The sequence below is a fragment of the Anabas testudineus genome, chromosome 11 (genome assembly GCF_900324465.2).
Source record: "Anabas testudineus chromosome 11, fAnaTes1.2, whole genome shotgun sequence".
NCBI classification, from domain to species: Eukaryota; Metazoa; Chordata; class Actinopteri; order Anabantiformes; family Anabantidae; genus Anabas; species Anabas testudineus.
The window spans coordinates 4,716,779-4,738,671 of NC_046620.1; the positions used below are offsets into that span (position 1 = coordinate 4,716,779).

General features: G+C 41.3%; 1 protein-coding gene across 14 annotated transcripts in view; it reads right to left on the reverse strand.

Annotated features, from left to right (window-relative positions):
- macf1a (microtubule actin crosslinking factor 1a) overlaps positions 1-21,893 on the reverse strand; it is a 139,399-nt gene that overhangs the window by 108,432 nt on the left and 9,074 nt on the right. For 7 of the 14 annotated variants that reach the window (XM_026350218.1, XM_026350217.1, XM_026350216.1 and 4 more), the window contains exons 1-2: positions 11,415-11,659; positions 4,603-4,664 (exon numbers count right to left, since the gene is read on the reverse strand). In XM_026350218.1, coding sequence (XP_026206003.1) covers positions 4,603-4,664; positions 11,415-11,538 — 186 coding nt within the window. In that variant the 5' untranslated portion in view covers positions 11,539-11,659. Of the gene's footprint in view, positions 1-4,602; positions 4,665-6,749; positions 7,119-11,414; positions 11,661-21,893 lie in introns of those variants that run through there. The other 7 variants (XM_026350206.1, XM_026350208.1, XM_026350214.1 and 4 more) reach the window with 5 other exon arrangements.

The following is a 21,893-nucleotide window of genomic DNA, read 5'->3' on the forward strand; positions in this document are numbered from 1 at the left end:
CCATAAATAGATGCAGAAAGGAAAAGAAGCATCGGTCCAAAGCAACAGAATAGCTTTTCAATTGTAAACAAACTATGTCAATGATGCTTTCTTCACCAGCGGACAGCGAGGGAGGTTGGCATTCGACAAAAGGTCAGATGCTCCACGGAAAGTGCTTCCAAATCAGTGCTACAATAATGCAGACTCACCAAGGAAACAAAGGACACACACATATACCTGCATTATGATTTTCCTGTTTCACACTGCACCTACTGAACAGTTCTGCTGCAGTCCTGGCCTCAGGACAAGACGCTGTACTACCACCTGTCACCAGAAGAGGGCAAGATAGTCACGAGAGTGGCCTGAAAGCCTGAGCTGCTCTCACCTCTCAACTCTTTGTGCTAAGATCTTCTACAACATTATGTAAGACTGAGGCCAGAGCTAAAAAAAAAAAAAGTCAATCTTTGGCTTCAAACTATAGCGTCAAAACTAACAACATCCCTCCATTTATCCTCAGTGAACCCTTTTCTAATGCTGCTGCTGTCTATTTTTCTTTGTCATCGCTCCTATGTGTCAGACTCTCATCCTTCTGTTGTTCTGTGCGAGATGACATCAGTTGATATTGAAGGGAGCTGATGAACAATAATTAAATGACATCAAGAAATGGTTTATCCAACACTGACTGGAAACGAGGGGCCGTTTGTGCCTAATTATGTCTCTGTGTGTCAGAGATTGATTTGGTTCCAAGTGAGTCTGAATGAGTCGATGACGTGATGTTTATTATCACTTTACTGGAAACTCACTGCAGTGAAATCAACCTAAAAATATAGTATCCTTCATTTCAAATAGCTCACCTAAACTTTGCTTTACATGTACTAACTGGTCTGTATCATGAGCACGATTCTGTTGATGCATGTAGGTGCACATGTTCTTGAACCTGAAATAAACAAAGCTTAAAGTGACTTGTTTGACTTTAAGGCTACTACATTAAACACAATGTCACATAAGCTGCTCATCGAACAGAGGTGTTTATTTCTCCCACTGGTGTCTAAAGATGGCCCATCACGCAGTCAGGATTAGCAGCCTACGCTAGACTCTCATTTGTTATTCTAGTCATTTAAAAATATACACAAAGAGAATTTCAGTTTTGTGTCAGTGGATTTAAAATCGCTCTCTACTACCCAGCTGAGTTCTTAGATTGTTATTTTGTGACATTTTGGTACAAACAGGATGTTTTTTCTGTGTCTTAAGGGATGTTGCTCACACAGCCAGCTGTGTCTGATGAGTAGCGACGGCAGCTGTCAGATGCCTTTGGCACTAAAGCATTTGGAGCTAATGTGAAGGACCGGAGCACCTGGGTAAATGCAACTGAACTGCTATGAAATACTGAACCCAAATCTGGGTCACGCTACATTTGGAGTATAGTATAGTATAAGTATATAAACGGGGTTCAGCAAATACAGTAGGATGTAAGAATAAATGACTGCAAGTATTCAAATGCCAGTTAAAAATGTGACTGCTGCTTAACGTAACTGTGAGATGAGACAAACCTAACACAGAACCGGGTTCTAGTGTTGATTGTCTGATAGAGTAGTTTAATGCACATAACTGAATAGATATAGTTCTTTTTTATTGTCCTATTTATGAGTAATGTCATCGCTACTGTTATTTCTGCTGCTGTAACACTGCAAATATCCCCACTTAATGAAGGTTTATCTTGTCTTAGGTTAACTTAACAGGCTAAGAATTACATAGATGTTTTTTTTTGTCAATGCTGTCAACAAAAACATGCACTTTTTGCTAAATCAGCCCTTATACACACTTATTGTTGCAATGTTCCTCATTTATTAAGTTATCTGATATTTAAGCAGACCTGAAAATATTTATAAAACAAATTTACTAAAACGTTTTTTAATGTAAAGAAACCGTAGACTTAGGCACATGGTGCAAATAACTTTAACCACAGCAGAGCGTTTAATGAGTTGAAAGTGTTTTCATCACGCTTGAAGAACAACGCCATGTTTTACAAACAATCTATGAGATATTAACATGTTGAATTATGAAAGTCAGCAGCTGATGTGTTGCACTGTAGCTTCTGCAGCTGTAGCTCATTACAGTTAAAGATAAACACAAATACAGACAGACTGAATTTGGTTAAACATCGTGTTCTCCTGCCGAGCTGCAGTGCTGCTGACGGTTCTTCTTTGTGAACAAGCTCCTGCCTCCACCTGACTTCGTAATCTGCAAACACGGGATTTGTCCTCATTGTGCCAACAGCCTGCTGGGTCAAAGTGTGTCAGTAAGTGTCAGCAGGTATTTTTGAGGCTAATTTTTATATTGGCCCGAGGTTTGCACTAGACACACACACATACCTGTTCACACTCAGCACACCTGAGCTGCCAAAAATAATCTGTCAAATGAGGCATGCACTGAGCAAACAGGAAACAAGGAGCGATGATGTCACCCAGCACCTGTCTGTCTTTATCTCCTTATCCTGGTTCTTTATCTTTTAATGTCTTTTCTCTTTGGTCTCCGGAGTTTATTTTCTATTACGTCTTTCTTAATCTTTCCTCCCTTTTAGCTCTGTTTGCTCTGCTCGTGTTTGTCTTTAAATCCCAGCTGATAGGGCGGAGGTTAGTATAACCAGTACTGGCAAAGAGTCAGTAGATGAAGCGAAACACAGACGTTTCACCCTCCTGCACAGTGTTGGGACATATTATTCATATATAAGTAAATAATTCAACACACATCAGAGTTGTTTTTCCCACTCTTTCACGTGCTATTCATGTTTTCATGTCATCTTCCCTTTGTGTGTCGCTCTCCCTCCTAGCTCCCTGTAACTGTAAAGGTCAGTAGTCTCTTTAATAAATGCAACTGTAGATTGCGTCTGTGCTGGCTGACTGTCCAGCTGTGTACATGAGGAAATGTGCAGTGCAGGGGAACAAAAAAAGAGGGACAACATGGAAAAGAAGTTTTTTGTAAGATGCTTTGATGTTCTGCTCTCATGCAACAGAAAACACAGGAAAAAGCTGCAGAACAACATCTCATTGAAAATTAATGGAACCTCCACTTCCAGCACTGACGAACTGTCCCGTCCCTCCTGCTGCTCTCATCTTTGACCTACATTACAGTCAGTGGCTGGTCAGACAGTGCCAGCTGATATACAGTTACAGCCACATGCTGAGCTCTGTGACAACAGTTGCTCCAGAGTTATGGGGTCAGACCGACGCTTCATTCCCAGGTCATGTGACAGAAATACTGCACATACTCCTCTCCTCAGAGACTGTACTGTCTGTGTGTGAGTCACATACTGTGCATATTGTACCATATGGATGTGACAGAAGTGGCAGGTGTATGCAGATGTAATAGTCACATGTATGTAGAGAAGCAATAGTGATAGCAAACTAGTGATAATAAATTAAATCTCTTCCAGTTTGATTATCTTCAGGAACAAATTCCCCTCATGCAGCTTTTTAATTGATGCTTTGATATGATTTGAGAGATGTGGGGTTTTACTGTGCATCATTTCCTTTACTGTGAAGAGAAGAAGTGTAGATCTTATTCAGCAGCATGTCTCAAAGCTGCTTTATGCAGCTGCATATTCATATTTAATTCATGTTTCTTTATTGATGCTATAAATGCAGCACTCATCACAACTAAAATACTGACTCAATAAAGACAATCTCTTATTTAATATTTGTGTTTTATCCATTAATCCATTCTCTTAACCGCTTGTCCACCCAAGGGTAACTCCTGCTGTGTTTTATTAACAGTCTTATATTCAAAACTGCTATTTAACATTTATGCTAAGACTTCCTTTACTTTATTCACCGCTTTTTTTCTCTCTGCTAACCACTAGTGAGGTGCGAATGCAGCAACATTTACCAAGCTGTGACTTTAGAGACATTACTGGACGGTGATGAAGCAAACAGGCAAAATGACCCAGACAGATGCCGATTTATCGATGCAACAGTGCAGTCTGCTCCTCAGACACATTAACTCTGGTCAGTACATGCTGGACTGACGAAACCAGTCTGAGCTCAGAGAAGTGGAGGAGGAACAAACAGATCAGCAGGAAGTGTCCTCATAAATAAATATAGTCATGAGAGATATAAATGGGTCCTCATGACCTGACTGACACATACTGATTGATAAAGCTAATCGGCTAAATGCTAAAAGACACTTGCCTTTTAGGCTTCTTATCTGGTTTCTTTAGTATATGTAGCATCAGTAGGATTGAGTCAGACAAGAAAATGAATCCTGTTCAGGATACCAGGACACCTAGAAGGACTTTTTTTTTATTATTATACTCCTGTTACAGCAGCTTTACCACAAACAGTCCAGCTCTTTTACGAGACCTTTAATTTCACAGATTTTTAGATTTTCAAATTATTGTTATCTAAGAATATATAAGAGGTCAGATTAGAGAAACTTAATTGTAATCTATAAAGTGACACAACTCACTACTGATGACATGACTAGGAGAGGAGAGGATGTTGGTTGTGCTGATCTGTGTTGATTTGAGAAAACAAACCATCATTTAATATAAAATAAACCATAAAAAGCAGCCAAGCTTTTACTCAGTCAGCACATTTCATACCAGCAGAACCTGGTGACACATACCTTGATGAGATGCTTGTTGACCCACTTTGTGAAAGTTTTCTTCTGCACCCGATCCCGCTCATCTGAGGAAATAAAGAGACAGAGGAGGCAGGTTAGTTACATAATCTGAATTTCTGTAATGATTCACTGAATTATACAGATTAAGAGGTCACTGCTCTGAGTGTTTCTAAAGAAAAGTCACATACACACAGACACAAAGTGTGGTAGCAGGCTACATAGGTTTACTCCATTCTTATCCATCACACAACTCCAGAGAAGAAGGTGAATGGAGAGTTGAGATTCAGTTTTATCAAGATCCCAGGTGTTGCTGTGCGGCACAGAGTGGACAGGTCACACGTAACTACATGACTGTAGTCTAAAGTAAGTGCCCAGAACAGTCACAACAGACAGTCTTCTTCCCAGTCACTACATGTCTCTTATCTTACTCAGCTCTAGTGGAAAGAAGTATGAGACCTGCTGTAAAGACAAACACTTGGCTGAGACCTGGGGAAAGTTCTGTGAAGTCATGAATAACAACTCAGGGTCCAGTTGATAAGAAGCTCTATCTCTACAAACGCGACCCCTCGAACAGTTAAGCTGACTGTACTACACGTTTTACATGGACGACTTCGCACTGACTTAATAATAAAGCTGAAAACATTTATCTTATTCTCCATTATCCATTATTTCCTGTTTCTGTTCTAAGATCCCTCCCTTCTTTTGCTCATGTCCAAAGATCTGACCTGGACAGAGGAGTGAGGCAGTCCGGCCAGGAATAGAGGCTGATGCTGAGCCACAACTGTGATATCGTCCCCCCTCAACACCACCAACTCCTCCACACTAACGGAGCCTCTCTTCCTATCCAGCCTCTCTCAACTCATATCAGTCTGTCTGGGAGAAAACACAGACCTGCTCCGCTTTTCCCTTCCCGCCTTTCTCTTAAATAGTGAACTTCCTGCTGAAAAGAAAGTTCGACATCTTTACGAGAGAAGTTACATGTTCCTAAAACATCGTCAGTCGGTAATATGTATAGTAAACAAGTATTTTTAGATATATTTATTTAAATGTCATATTGTCAGTATTATTTCGTATGAGCATAAATGTTCAGATCACAAGTTGAATATGAGCTAAAACTAAAAGAAGAAGCTTTTTACTTCATAGAAAGACAAATCAACAGCTGAGTCAGAAAAAGATTTTCCCTCCAGTCCGTCAAACAGATTCAGCTCCAGCCAATCAGATGTCTCCTGCAGGTACGTTTCTTTCTGCCAGTTGTTTATCAGCTGCTATGGTGAGGCCGGGGAGATGATGACAGGTGGTATCACTTCCTCCTTTAGAGTCAGGGTTATCTTTCTCTATCTCTCTCCCACAACCACACCTTTACAAACACTCAACGCATTTCCACAGAATCTCTGTAAACTGCTGCGACACCTACAACTGCCTGGCTTTAAAGTTAGAAAGGATTTCCACGGATTAACTCAAATATCTCAACTGGATAAAACTCAAGTTCAATCTCGACACACAGACACAGACAGAGTGACACACTTAGGAGTTTACATAAAGGTCAAGCCCCCAGGCAGAGAACAAAGATTTCAACATGCTCTTGCAAAAGAGTTTCAGCAGTGCAACACGCCTTGCTGCCCAAACCTGCAAGAGTAGCTGAGCAAGTTAGGCCAGAAGAAATCCTCAGACTTTTAAATGTTATTACACCTATATTAGTCAACCACACTGTGCTACACACCCCTTATCATGTCTTTCAAGATAAATCAGGTTCAGCTAGGTGCGATGATGGTGCTTCGTGTTTACAGAACAGAAAATTGCAGACATGAGAAGAGTTGAGGTATGCGAGTGACAGCCGGGGAAAGGCGCTCATTCATCTACAGAACAGGGCTTTGTTAAGATGTACACACCCCCCTTCCATGCTGTCCGAGGTCAACCAAACACAGACACCACACACTGAAGTTTCACCCTTTGCGCTGGAACCCGCAGTGATTAACAGAGACCACATTTAGCAGAACTGATGTCACCAGTGTGTGCTCAAACAGGAACTGTTTAAACACACAGTGCAGCACGTGCTGACAGGAGCCAGTCTGCATCGGCAGCAAGTAAACAACAACTGCAAACACTGTATGGATAAGGTAGAGAGCATGTGTACACACACACACACACACGTGTTTGGACACACACTGACCTGCACAGCACATGAGTGAATACAGGTGAGCGTTGAGGTGACATTCATTCCTGTAGTCAGGCCACATAGTCCACAGCTCTGTTTGTTCTCCTTCTCTAATCAGAGCTTCATTTGATGCTAATGGTGCATAATCCAAGACTGAAGGTAGATAAATATAGCAGTAAGACGTCTCTGGCAACAAGCTGCCTCCACGTATCCAAAGGGGAAATCTTCAGGGTGAGAGTGAGCCACCAGCAGGCAGCAGTTTGACAAGTACCGTCTCTTGCCTTTGCTCTTGGGTTTAATGTCTCTGTGGTTCACCCATTCCCTCTCTCCTGAAGCCCTGTGGTCGCCATGTCAGCCTCTCTAGGCGGGCCTACTCCCTCTGTGCCTCGCACTCTGACACACGTGTGTGTCAAAGTCAATGCACCGCCTCCCCTCGTCTGTTCAAAAAGGACGGCCTCCCTCCCTCACTCTTCACTCCTTCAGCTCACCAGTCAGTGGCACTTTCGTTCTCTCTCTGTCGTTCTCGAGCTCGACAGTCTGACAGAGGCTCTGCAGAGCTGCAGAGGTACTGGCTCTGTTTATCTTTTATCTGTTTTCTTTCTAGAATACTTTTCTCTCCTCTCTCTCTGTAGGTAAGTGACTCTCCTCGCTGACAGGGAGGATCTTAAGAGACTATTTTCTTTTTTTAGTTGCCTAGAAGAGACAGGTGATTTAGGGTAAATCTACATTTTCAGGTAACAATAAGAAGCATTCTCTGGTTTTGCCAGAGTAGATCTGTTGCAAAATCAAAAAAGAAGAACTTTTTATGTCTTGGTTTTAAAAAAGCTATTCTCATCAAGACTTTAAACTCTTAAACTTTAAGTATCAGAAGTTTCATTTGAGATTGTGTATTTCACTTATAGATGCCAAAAGCATTCGAAAACAAAAGAAAAGCCTGTTCTGGCTCACTGTTCAAACTTACACACTCTTCTCACTCAGGTTGACATAAACCAGATGCAGCAACTCTCTGATAGCTTCATTTCCTTGCCTTTATCCTGCTCCTTTTCTCACGTTTCCTTTCCCTAAAGGGTGAACACAAACATCCCAGCTTTCTATTGTAAGACAGTCAAGAGCCCTGAGGCTTTTCTGCTCCTAGCGCTGCAGCTTTCTCATGAAAAGTGAGGAAGAGCCAGTGACTTGGGTTGAGATGGACTTTGGTCTCATCAAGAGAGGCCTGGTGGACTCGTGACTCTATTTTATTCAATAGAGAAATACAAACCAGGCCAAACAGCGTAATTCATTTCATTACAGCATGTGTCTGTGTGTGTACAACAGAGACAGGAGATGACAAGGGCGTGCTGAAGAAAAGCTTTGGGGTGCAGACAGCGAATGAGCTGCCTGCTGCTGAAAACATCATCCAGTCTTGAGAAGAACATCCACTGTCCAGATCTGCTATCTTTCACAGCTGACAAACTTAACTCAGATTTTCATGAAAGCGGTCATCCTCCCTCCTGACTTGTACGTTGTCGTCTCTCAAAATAGCTCTCCCAAACCCAGAGAGCACCCACGCAGTTTTAAATTATTTCAGCTCAGTCATGTTTTTAAAAAAGAAACAAAAATCAGCCATGTGGAAGCAACGGGCCTGCAGGAGCTTAAAGCTTAGCTGTGACCTCTGAGTCCAACTACAGTCCTTAGACATGCCCAGAGGACGGCTGATATGGCTGAGGAGTGTGTGTGTGACAGTGACTCGCACACTCCCACAGTCACAACAAGCTCAGAGTAACATAAGCTCCTCCTCCTCGTCTCCCTCTGTGTGATCCACAAACGACGTCACTCCTTTATCTCCGTCCCTGCCTCGTTCGGGTCCTCGTCTTCGTTATGTCCTCCTGCCGTCAGATTCTTCTGCACCTTCTTGCTTCCACAGTGAAACTCTCCTCTCTTTCCATCTCTCTGAGAGCGTCAACACTAACACCAGACGGAGCTTACGCCTCTAATACGACACAGCGTGCTTATCCCTCTCTCGCTCCTTCTCTCCTGTTATCTCCTCTAATCTCCCTCACGCTCCCTCTCTTGTGCCTCGTCTTCCGGTGCTCTGGTGTCCTCCTTTGACTCAATTACAATTAGGAGTGGGATGGATGTTTCCATGTGTCCTCCTTTTCCTCCATTCTCCACTTCAACGCGTCCTCCCCCCTTTTTCACTTTCTCTTTCAGTTTCCCAGGCTGGCGCCCACGGTTCATTTATCCTCCTCCTCTCTGGTCACACTCAGAGTCTGGCACCAGCCTTCATACTCTTTCGTTCTTCTTATCCCTTTTTTCTCTCATAGCCACCAACGCTGAATGCTAAATACTTGTAAAGCAGCACTAATTCACACCCCATCAGCAAATCAGCTGAATAGAAGAGATGGATGTTTGTGGGACATTTAAGCTGAGCTGCAATTTCCAGTTTGAAATCTTACACATCCAAACTTTCTTTCTCTCTGCTTAGCAGCTAATATGTCCCAATTACACACTAACCAGCAATCCAGGGTTAGCCACGAGCCCCGTGATCAGATTAGGATCAGATTCAATCTGCCCTCCTGTGGCCACAAAGAGAAACCTGATGGCTTGAATGGAGCAACACACAAACACCTATACATTTACAACGTGCATAATGTGTTATAATATTATAACTCATTATTATATATAATGATAATAATAATAATGTTTTGCATCATTATGCATTTTCTTTAAAATATTGTCTTAACTTTATTGATGAATCATCAACAAAAAAATAGAGCTTTTACACAATCTTATTTATCTGTATACCACATGAAAGCAATGTTAGTTATAATTATTCTCACTAATGTACTTTTGATTTTAAATGATTGGATCGAAAAGCACCTTTATACATAAATCAAGTTTCTTTCATTTTCTGATATTTTTATATGGAAAAAATGGATTCTCTATTTTACAGTGATAAAATCATTTCACCATCACACACTTCAGAGGGTTATGGTCTTGAACTGAAAGCAAAGCTCAGTGTCCAATAATGTCTTTTAAAATGAAAGATTAACCAGATGATCGCCTATAAGGGTAATGATTTTAAAATAGAGCCTGGTTAAACAGAAGCTGTAGTAATTTTAGACCCATAAACCACCACGATTCATCTGTTGTGTAAACCGCAACATGTTCATATTGTGTATAATGATACAAACTCTCACACCACTGTGAAAAGCCCAGTTTCCTGTGAACGAACACACCCACACACACACACACCCCCACACAAACATACACACACCCACACACACACACACACACCTAGAACCTAGAGACAAGATCATACAAGTGAGTAAACATGAAAGTCAGGTTTGATGTTTGAGTAAAGTCTCACAATCAGTCATTAGTCATGGACACAGCCCTAAAACTCATTATGAGAGAAGCACACATTTTAATGATTTAAACTAACTGCAGTACCTGAAGTTATATCTGACTGTACCAACTGTAAATTATGTAAAGTAAATTTCCCACATGTTGTATAAGACTCTTGTTCTTGTATTACAGAACAGTACAAATACATTAAATACTCTTTCCATGTTACTGTTACTTGCTACAATAATTAACTCTCACATTTAAAATGCCTTGCAGGATTTTTACAGCAACAATCACTGCTGAATCCGCTGCCCTCTCAGCACCGATCAACCTTATTGATCTGCACCATTATGTCATGCTGGATATTTCCTCCCTTGATGAACCCCAGTCAATCATTGCATTCAGATAAAATCAGACATATGTCCCAAGTTAACCTTATCTAGCTATAATGACTAATCAAGGATTTGACTCAATTGTTCCACTGATAGCTGGCGCTGTACCAATGCAAACACTACGGCTTACTGAGCTAAGGTATAAAGTTCAGTACACATCGTGTCCAAACTGCTGCATAATGAATATTTGTGTGAGACTTTGAATAAGTGCTTCATCATTAAGGATAAATATTTAATGCATTAGAAATCTGGTGTTAGATCAGTCTAGTTTAGCATTAGCCATGAATAATTAGACACATGAGTGGACTGAGCTGCTAAGTGGACACACAGAAGCTCGTTGTTTAGTGTAGAGCATGGAGCTATAAAAACAAGCGAGATCTGGCCACGTAAGCAGCCCAAGACAGGCACAGACTCCAGTCTCCAGGTTGAATTACATAGATGTGACTACACCATTTAAAAGTACATGACATATAACAGCCTTTCTCTATAAAGAGCCAAATATGGAAGATTCAGCACCACTGACTCACTAGAGAGGAAGATCAGACAAAAAGCCTGAATAAAAACCTGCAGCAGGAGATGAAGCAGGGGAAACCTATCCATTCACACTAAATCAGAAAACAGGAGGTGACACACTGCTGCAAGCTAGGACCACTTTAGAGTCATACTAACTACTGCACAAACTATTTCATGCAGATCTTGAGCCTAAATGCAGAAGCTGACACACTAACCGTCAAGTCAAGTATCTATTACATAAATGATGCGATAGACGAGGTGGAGCCTAAACAGGAAGTGCATGGTGCTAAAGTTAAAATCTTCCCCTTCTTCAGCGAAGAGGAGAGAAATTATAGCTGCAGCAGTGACAGAGAAAGGAAACGGAAGAGAAAAGTGTGCAGCATGTAGCACAGCACTCTGGACAGAAACATGCGAGCTGACAGTTTTACCTGTATCAAAAACGGGGAGACGTCGATGGCGGCGACAGTAAAACCAAAAACCAGCTGCTGTCAAGAAGTGAAAAGTCACCACCAGGATGGGCGTAATAACTGCAGGGTCTGTTAGAAAGTCCATTTTGTCTCACAAAGACCAGGAATGTTACTCCAAAAAACGTTTTCACTGCAGGCTTCACATACAGGTAAACTCCCAAAATCCATAAAAGAGACTTTTCCAGACGCTTGTGATTTAGAATGTGTCACCAGAATCATCAGGTTCCTTCTTCTCCTTTCACTTCTTCAGTTTTGACAAACAAAAAACTCACAACAGCGCAAAAAGACTTTCAACAGTGCAACTAAAAAACTTCTGAGTCCTTCTCTCCATTAGATGCCCTCCCTCTCTCCCCCTCATGCCTCCTCTCTCTCTCTCTCTCTCTCTCTCTCTCTCTCTCTCTCTCTCTCTCTCTCTCTCTCTCATTCAGCTTCTCTGACACTAACTGTGAATTCCATTCCCCTGAAACAAGCAACCAGACTGTAGCCGTTGCTCAGTGCACCGTTAGAAAACCAGTAAATAAATGATATGGGACTAAAGACGGAAATGTGCATGCGTGTTTAAATATGATAGAACTATGGTTTCCTCATATTCCGGAGGAAACCACATGGGAGAAACCCACATGCTCGTCCTTCTTGAATGTGTATTTCAATTTTAGAACGTCATTTTATATATTTGTGTGTAAGGATGTTACACCAAGTTACACATACAGTGAATGTCCTTTGTGCGTGTGCAGTTTGTGGATGGTTTATGAGAGCGTGTATTTGTGTGTTTACCTCTGTTGCTATGGGTGAGCAACACATCCTGGCTGTGATATGTAACGGCTATCTTTGAATGTCGGCTGCTGACTGTGATGGTGTGTTCAAAATCTTTAGGCGATGAGGTGATCCTTGTGTGTGTGTGAGTGTGTGTGCATGTGTTTGTGTGTGTGCATTTTGGTGATGAAGGCATGATTCAGCATCATTCAGACAAAAGACTGGAAGGCAGGGGGTCTTCGAGTTACTCTCGCCTCGCAGAGAATCTTCAGTGTGTGAGTGTGTGGTAAATTTATCAGCTCAGCTCTGAAAGCCACGGACATTTTAGTCCTAGCAACCTCGAGACAAAACAATACACAGCCCATTGCTGTTAGGGGAATAACCTGAGCACCAAACTTCACTCACTCTTATGGCTATTTAACTGTAATACATTGATTTAAAAAATGGGTCACTTATCACCAGAGAACATCAATAATCTGATAAGGAGCTAATGATGTAGCACACACACAAAAAAAAAGAAGGCCGTGGGGATATTTCAAGATGGCAGTAAAGCATTTCTTAATTATTAGTAATTTCCTGATCACCACAATTACCAGTTAACATGAGATAATGGAGATGTGATCCTGATGCCAGCTGTTTGTCCGGTGCTATGCTAACCCTGAAGCTCAGATGGTGGCTGCACACTCACACAGATCTAGTTTATCCAGAGTGCTGTCTGTCCTAAAACTAAACAAAAAGAAAAGAAAAGAAAACTAACTCTACCACAAGTATTAGTATTAATAAAATTAATTGTTGAAGTGCAACTGATTTCCTGTTGCCACCCTATTGCAGACATCCCATCTCTTCTGGGAATTCTGGGAGTCTCCCACATATTAATAGATACTTATGAATCACATAATTATAAGGTCACTAAATCTGATATATCCTATTCTTGTTGTAAGAGGACCTGTTGCTGCCTTGTGCACATTCTGTAACACTACGTCTATATACAGTAGATTAACATAGCATGATCTGCCGCTGTCAGCAGCAGCTCTAGTACACTGCGTGCAAGGCATTCAGGGACAGTACAGAGTGTAGGTCATCTGTGTTTCAGATGTGATCAGAGCCCAATAGAGAAAACCCCCCTATTAATTTGTCCAGGCTGAGATGTCTGCTGTTCAACTCTCATTACATTACTAATGAAAAAAAACTAAACTAATAAACTAATAAAAATTGTTTTCAGAATGACCATCCATTAATGGTTTCTAATAAATGATGCATTTGCATGTGTAAACTTAAAGACTGACTGAGGAACAACAAGGACACAATGAGTGAAAAGTGAGATGAGAGTGAAGAGGAAACTTAGCAACCACATGTCTCCTGTGGTTGACTGACTGAGATGTGGCCACTGTGGGCAGAAGAGACCAGCACGTGTGTGTTTGGCTGCAAACGTTAACACTCAAACCACAGAGATCACTCTCGTCAGGTGTCACATCTAGCACCAAAACCACCAGACAGCAGTGATCTTTGTGTTCACATAGACATCCTGAATTTTACTACTTTATTAACTGTTGGTTTTAACTGTATGTTTCTAAACTTTCACATAAAGCAGGAACAATGTCTACTTTGTTTAATCCCTGTTCATGATTTTAATGTTTTAGTAAGTGTTCTTCAGTTTTTATCTGCATGGATTTTTGGTATGAAGTATCTCTAGTGGATTTCATGTCATTATGAACATGTTTCATCATCTGTGCTCACAATAAACTCATCTATTTGTGTCACAGACACCTCTAAAAATAAATCATTTGCAACTGTGCAGCAACGTGAGTACACCGTCTTCTTTCTTATTGCTAAATGCACACAGGCAGAAGTAAATGCTGCTGTTGCGTCTGCCTGCTGTCTACCTCTGTATGTGTATATGTCAGCTTTCAAGGTCAAGAGGTCAGGGATTCATATCCTGCCCCCCTGTGCAGAAAATGCTGCGCCTGGAAAGCCACAAACACAAACACACACACACGCAAGCAGGGTCTATAAAAGCCCCAGGATGATGTCAGCCTGCAGTACAGCCTCAATACAAGAGGGAGGAAAGAGAAGAAGGAAGATGGAGGGATAAGAAAAAAGATGGAAAACAGAGGCAACAAACAACAGGAGAGGAAGAGAGAAAACACAGGCTTGTTGTTATATTTGCTGTTTGAGTTGGACAGTGAATGACTCTTTTCATTCAGATACCAGAGAGAGAAATCTCAGACTCACATGTTAAAAAAGAGAGAATAACAACAAAGACACAAAAACACATTCAGGCTTCTCTGACTGATGTGTACAGTCTCAGTACTGTCTCTGCTTTCACTATATTAACATAATATAATCCATCTGCTGCCATTACCCCCAAAAGCCTTTATAGTGCAATCAAAGTACAGATAATTACATGTAGATATACATCACACTGCTCTATTTGTCTATATATGATGCATCTATTCATTATCATGTTTCCTGGCAGATTTAATGCTGTAGACTGTCTCTCCCTCCCCCAGAACAGCTCAGTTCTCCCAGTCAGCATCCTTTTCATCAATAGCCTGTATACAATGAAGGTCACCCTGACACACACACACAAAGTAGTATGGTAGTATAGTAGAATAAAGCACACACACACACACTTACATAAATAAACTGCACTTTAATGCAAAGAACATTTGCACTTTCCTTTGCCTGCAAAGTAATAAATGACTCTCCTCACACAGACACACACACAAAGCCGAGTGCACGCAGAGCTAAACTATATTTGCATATTGAATTAGACAGTTAGTTCTTGTGATAACGTCCCCTTCCTCTAGATTTTTGTCTTCTAAATTATCTGAAACATGCCTTTCCTCTGTCTCTGAACCTGATGGATGACATAAGACTGCTTCTACTTGATGTAAGACAGACGAAACTGGCTGATAAAGCTGTTTTGGATCATCAAAAAGTATTGAAACACATAAAAATTTCCCAGCAGTGGAAGTATTATGCCAACTGCAGGAGGAAACAGGAAAAAAATAATATGTTGCTAAAGGGCAGAAGGGAGGATGAGCCATGAGAGCAGGATAGGGAAAAAGAGAGAGTGACGCAAGAGTGATGAATCCTCTAACCTTGGACTTTCACGTCCTCATAGCAACAACTTTGGATCATCTCCTCTCTCACCCAACACCTGGCAGAGTGAACTCAGTCACCTCTGCATTTCAAACCAGGTCCTACCTGTGCAAACATCTTCTACACTCTGCAATATTTTTAGAAAAACAAACTAATACTGTAATAATAAGATAAAATGTCCATGTAACACATCTAATGGTGCAACAATCATTACGGTCTGCCATTAGGAAAATGCTTTAAAGTAATTTTCACTGATAAAGTCCTCGATCTGAATCAGCTAGTGAGATAAAGAGTTACTGTAGAGCTGTGAGCCAGCCCTTTTCTTTATTCTATGAATAAAACATATATTGTGAGGCTCCAGTGGCCACACAGCTGCATGTGGTGTGACCGTGACACATGTCCACTGCCTGTCAGCCTCCCACACTGTTCCCCACCAGCTCTGTGACCTCTGACCTCTCCAGCATAAACACTTCCCTTCTGGCAACTCTGTTGGCCGCCAGAGTGCTGACCTGCTATTGTGGGGCTGAGTCGTTCAGACACCAGCACCAGGAAGGTGGTACAAGGTGGATGTAGATGAGAGGAAGCAAATACTTGTTGTGCAGTTTGATAAAATATTTCTGCTGCAGTTAGCTGAGTTCATTGAGGCACCTGGCTGCCTGTTACTGTCTGTTCAGCTGTTAAACTACACACTGTCAAATTCTTTCTGAGATCCTGAAACAGGGATTGTAATTGTTAACGATTAACGAGGAGTTGTAATTGTGTTTTACAATTAAAAACACTTGATATATAATCTGCAGGGGAAGTAAGAGCCACTTTGAAAGGCATCCAAGCTTGGAGCCAAAGCTTGGACCCCTGCAGTTTCACACAACGCAGTTAGGGGGCAATCAGGATCCAGTTACAGAGCAGCAGGGTTCAATAGCCTCCAGTGTTGCAGCATTGATTTTCTAACATCTTAATCAGCAAAAACATGAATAAGAAAGTGAAGTCTTGGACTAAAGTCGAGTAAACTTGTTTTGCTCATATCTGCACTTTGTTTGTGATGTCCAAACCTTTCAGTCTGTTAACTTTGGTTACTGATTCACTGGTACCATAGGTACATAGACTCTCGCCAGAGACATTGTGGGAAAAAAATTAATAAACTTAAATAGCCTAAGATGACAACACAGTCACTGGAACATTCACACACAGACAAATGGACGTGGCATCACTGGGTCAAACAGGAATGTGTAATCAACCTCAGACTGTTTGACATTCGGGCTCGGCTAATCACGCGGCGAGCAGCTCCACGTCGAGGCTTCACTGACAATCTCTTAAGTGAGCAGCAGAAATTGTATCAGTCAATTACAGGTCTTCACACAGTTATAGAAAGATTGGCAGCTAAAAGTAGGCTAGTAATGGAGATAGATGACTAAAAAATATGTTTATCTTAAGAGGCTGGTGGATGGTATGTGCAATCATGTGCACATACCATCCATACACACAACCTTTAAAACAACTTTCACTTTGATGCTCATTCACATTTCATGTGCAGAGGTGCTGTCAAAGACTGCTGTAGCACAGACACACTGTACAGCACCGGTAGCAGTGCAGAGATATGTATAATATTATTATAATACCTGAGGGGATGTGCAGGACCGCACCAGAAAAACGAGGAGAGTTAGGGCTGGGCAGCTGAATCGAGCTTCATGCTAGCACTCCAGTTGTAGCTTAAAGTCCGAGATTAGCTTGCAGAATATTCTTGATGTTCCTCATCATCATATAGTATTTTTGAGTGAAGGGGGACTTTAAAGTTATTCCTCAGCATGCAGCTGTTACACAACCAGTGGTAACTGATTTTTTTTATTTTTTAAATCCACTTTAGCAAGTAATACAGTGCTAGTGCCCTACAGTGCTTTTCAGTGTGAGATGAAGACATCAAAACCTCCTTGTGCTGTTACTGCTGACAGCCAAGTAAGTTATGTTTTGACAGAAAAACCAAGCGGATCACTGCACTCATTCTAAAGAGCAGACAGGAACAGAGCCAGGACTCATCAGACAGACAGACAGACGGAGAGACAGAGATGCAGGGAGCCAGTCAGTCAGACAAACAGAGATACCCTGCAATGCCATTAAGAGATTAGACGGCAGGAGAGGAGGAGGAAGAGTGGCCCCCAGATAAACTAACAAGGATAGATTAACAGGAGTTGACTTGATACACAAATACACAAAACCCAGGGCTGCTGCAGTACTACTTAGGAGATGAAGTGATGAGAGTAGGAAGTTGACCCTTCTCGACTTGAGGTCAGCTTTAAGTTAAAGTTTCCCAGCCACTGATCAACAGTAGAGTTAACATTTACTGTATTTTGTGAACGTTTCCTTCCCCTAATCTATGTATACTGAACAAAGACTGACTGTGTTCAAACCAGCCGCACTTACATTCCTTCTAGCCCTGGTTAGTCGTGTTTCTGGAAATGACAGAGGAGTTTTCTGGGTGGAGAGATGAAGCCCAGAGAGAGAAATGAATGAAACGAGGAAAAGCCCTTCAGGCAGGTGCAATGAGAGTCAAACTGGGTCACAGGCCGTGCTGCTGCTGTTGAGTCCAAAAATGTCAGGAGAACAACCATGTTTCTGGAGGCCTGAATTCCCACATAGCAAAATTAAATTATTTGGCTGAGAAAACAGGAACAGTTCCTGGGCTTACACATCCAAAACACACACACACACACACACACACACACACACACACACACACACACACACACACACACACACACACACACACACACACACACACACACACAAAACACACACACAAAACACACACACACACACACAAAATACTGGCAAAGCTCTTGTTTTCTGGAAACAAAGCCCAATTACCCCCGTCCTTTCTCTCACCCTGTGTAATAAAAAGAAAAGAACAAAGACTTGAACAGTTAACATCTACGCTCTCTGGTCCCTGTAGGTCACAAAAATACACTGCTGTGGGATACAACAATATCTGATATCAACAAGATGCCTGCTTTATAATAAAATGCTACCTCAGCACTAAACACAGCAGCAACTATTGACAACTACTGGTTGATCACAATGCAGACAAGCTTAAAGTTGATCATCTATAAAAACACAGGAAAGAAAGACAGATAAGGGAAAAGAATGGTTTTTTTTTTTTATTTAATAAAAACAAAACTTGATAAATGGGTTTATTCTTATTTCCCGTTGTTAGATGAGATGACTGTTGCCACTGTCTGCTAGCTTAGCTTAGCATAGAGAGTAAATCACTGCTCACAGCCAAGTCTCAGTCCTGCACAGTCAGTCTCTGTCAGCTCCACCAGGCTCACGAGCAGCATGAAAACAGCGATGTTGACCTCTAGAGCTGTAACAGCCCAGTCAGAGCCCATCTCAGGGTAAAGGCCAAGGATCATGTTGGTGTCTGAATAGTGTGCTGACATCAGTGCAAGCATGTCAGCCAGATAATCAGATCAGATCACTTCAAATCACAGCTTAAGTTTGGTCCTTCAAAAAGTACAGACAACAACAAACACACACACACACACGCACACACACACACAAATAAAGATTAATCAGACAGAGACAGAGGATTAAGATCTGTCAGCCAGGATGGCACCGAGGGTGGAGGGTGGGAAAAGAGTGAGGGGACGAGGAAGAAAGAGGAAGGGGAAGAAGAAAGAGCAATGGATTTATGACCCCGTGAGAAAAGAGAAGCTTTTTACAAACTCTTTAGATTTTAGGGTCTTGGTTAATCACAGGTTAATGAGCAGGAAGAAAAAAAGCATTGATGCTGAAAGAGAATAGAGGATAAATGAGTGGGAAAAGAAATGTTGTACGATAACGTGCAACTGGAAAATACAAGTGTGAAGGTTACGTGTGTGTGACCAGGATGAGGACAGATAAAAGATCAAAGTCCAAGAGGAGCAAAAACACGAGTTAATGGGCAATAAACAGTGAAAAGACAAAAGTGAAAGTAAGTAGTAAAAAAATGTGAGAAGCAAAGAAAAAGAGAAGTGAATGCTTTTTAACGTGGTTTTCACAAAAGGTGAAAGTGCTTGACTTTCTGTAAATAACAAAAAAAAAAAAATTTAATTTAGGCACATTATATTTGTTAATACTTTTGACTTAAATGACAAATAAAATTAATGCAGAAAACCATGAAATTGCAAACGGTTCACATACTTTTTCTTGCCTCTGTATGTACAGACCACAGAATGAATGAGATCTTGAATGAATGAGAGATAGTAAAAGAGGAGGAGGTGTGTTTGTGAGAGCGAAGAACAAGTCATCTATAGGGTCGTGAGAGAAAGAGACAAAGATGAAAAAGAAGAACAACACGTAGCCGATGAAGACGATGAGGTCAGTGGATGGGAAGAGACGAGACAGAGGGAGAATGAAAGGAGCAGGAGTAAAGAATGTGAAGAGTGTACACAAATACAGGGGACCTTAACACATAACCACGGTAACGGGGTCCTTAATTTTAACCCCAGCTGTTCTCGTTACCATGGACACCTCTCAATTAGGACCCTACGTCCACCCCTCCGCACCGAATCCCATCCTCTGGTCTTTCATTGGGGCACTTGACCCGAGCTCCTGAAAAAGTTGTAATTATCGGGCAGTCAGAGGTGTCTGCGGGTCCTCTCTGTCATGACGTCAACATTTACATTCAGTCAGTAAACGTCTCAGCGGTGGAGGCCTCTTTATATGTAGTTTTTTCTGACGTCAAGATCACTCCAGACACACATGAGCATTTTGTGACATTTAACCACTGAACTAAAAACACACGTTTGAGGGATGTGATGCCTAAAGACTCCATAAAACTGCACAAACATTTGCTTTGTGTCCAAATGAACACAAAGCAAAAACATGATACAAATAGAAAACTGAATAAACAGGAGGCCAAAAACACAAGCAACGGTGATATTTAACTGTAATAACTCTGTCACAATGTGTACTGCCCTCTGATAAATACTCCATTTAAATAAGCAGGTTGCTTTGATTCTATCTGATGTCTTAATAGTCTCGGTGGTAAAACTGTCCTGACAACAGCTTGTTAAATGTATCAAGTATCCTGGATGTGCAATAAAAAATTATATAACTCCTTCTTACTCATGGAAAGCACCAACTTTTATTTTATGGCTCCAAGCTTGTGTCTCTGCATTTGTTTTGATTTGGCTTTCAGTGTCTTTTACGGTCACTGGAGTGTTCAGCGAGACAGTTAAGGCCTGTGTGTGTATGTGAGACAGTATTATAGAGAGACAGTGAAGCGTGTGTGTGTGTGTGTGACTCTCAATGATGAAAAAGCAGAAGGAAAGCTAAAGACCACCATCAAACAAGAGGAGAAGGGGAGGAGAGATCGTACATCAGAGACAAAAACAAGCTCCTCTTTCCCTCTCACTAATGGGCTTGTGTTGCTTTCCCACCTCTGCAATGGTCTTTTCATTGTGTTCTCACACACACATTTATATACAAACTGCAGCATTTTCACTTTTAGGCAAAGCAGGAAATTAATTTAATTATCTTGTGAGCCTGCATGCAGCAGGAATGTGAACTGTAGAAAGTGATCAATGGGAGTGTTAATTGCTACAACACAGCCACATGTTCATTTTGGAGTCAGGTATGTTATATCCTGTTATGAAAAGGGACAGTAATCCTCTTTTAACAAGCTTTTTTTAACAAGAGGGTTCAAGATGGTCATTTTCAACATTTGTGGAAACTGATGTTTGTTATATGACTCTGTGTGGATACAACCATGATGAAAGGTTAATGCTTTATAGCTTTAATAAAACATTAACTAATAATGTAATGTTTATACACTATGTTATGGGAATATACATTTTCCCCTTAAGGAAACACACCTCTAATAGAAGCTAAATGCTCCCTGCACACTGTCTGTGTTAATGTAAGACAGTATTGATGGGCTGAGGGATGTTTTATCTGTATTTACTCTTTCTATTGACTGTTGGCTTGGCTCAGGGCTTTAACAACATATAACTGGACAGGACACCTTTTAAAAACTAACAGAGATCGAAGCATGACGAGCCTGGGTGGACAAAGTCATCCCAGGACAGTCAGTCAGCTAAACATAAAAAAACAAAAAAAATCAAGGAAGTGAGAGGGAAAACAGTGAACTAATGCAAACTCGTGCATAGACTGGAGTCCGCTGTAATACAAATACACAGTCACACCTAATTTACCAACATCCACATTGACAAAGCTTTGCTCCACACCCCAACCCTTTTTAAACTCCGTTAAGATTATCTGAGCGTGTCCATGACCAAACACACAAACACAGGATGAAGACAAATCTATTTGTCCCATTTCCAGTGTTGCCGCTGCCCTTGCAGCATCACGACATCTTTCTCTAACTTCAAACGCTCTAAAAATAAATCTAAATACGACTGTTTCTGTCGTGGAAAGAAACCAGAGGGCCCAAACATGTCTATGCTTCCTTTCCTGCTCACACACAAATATTTCCTCCATCGTTTTTAGCTCCTTTTAAATCTGACAGTGTGTGAATTATAGACTGGAGAGCAGCTGGCTCAGTATCGCACTGAGATAACACTACGTTTCCCACGCTGCCCTCCGACT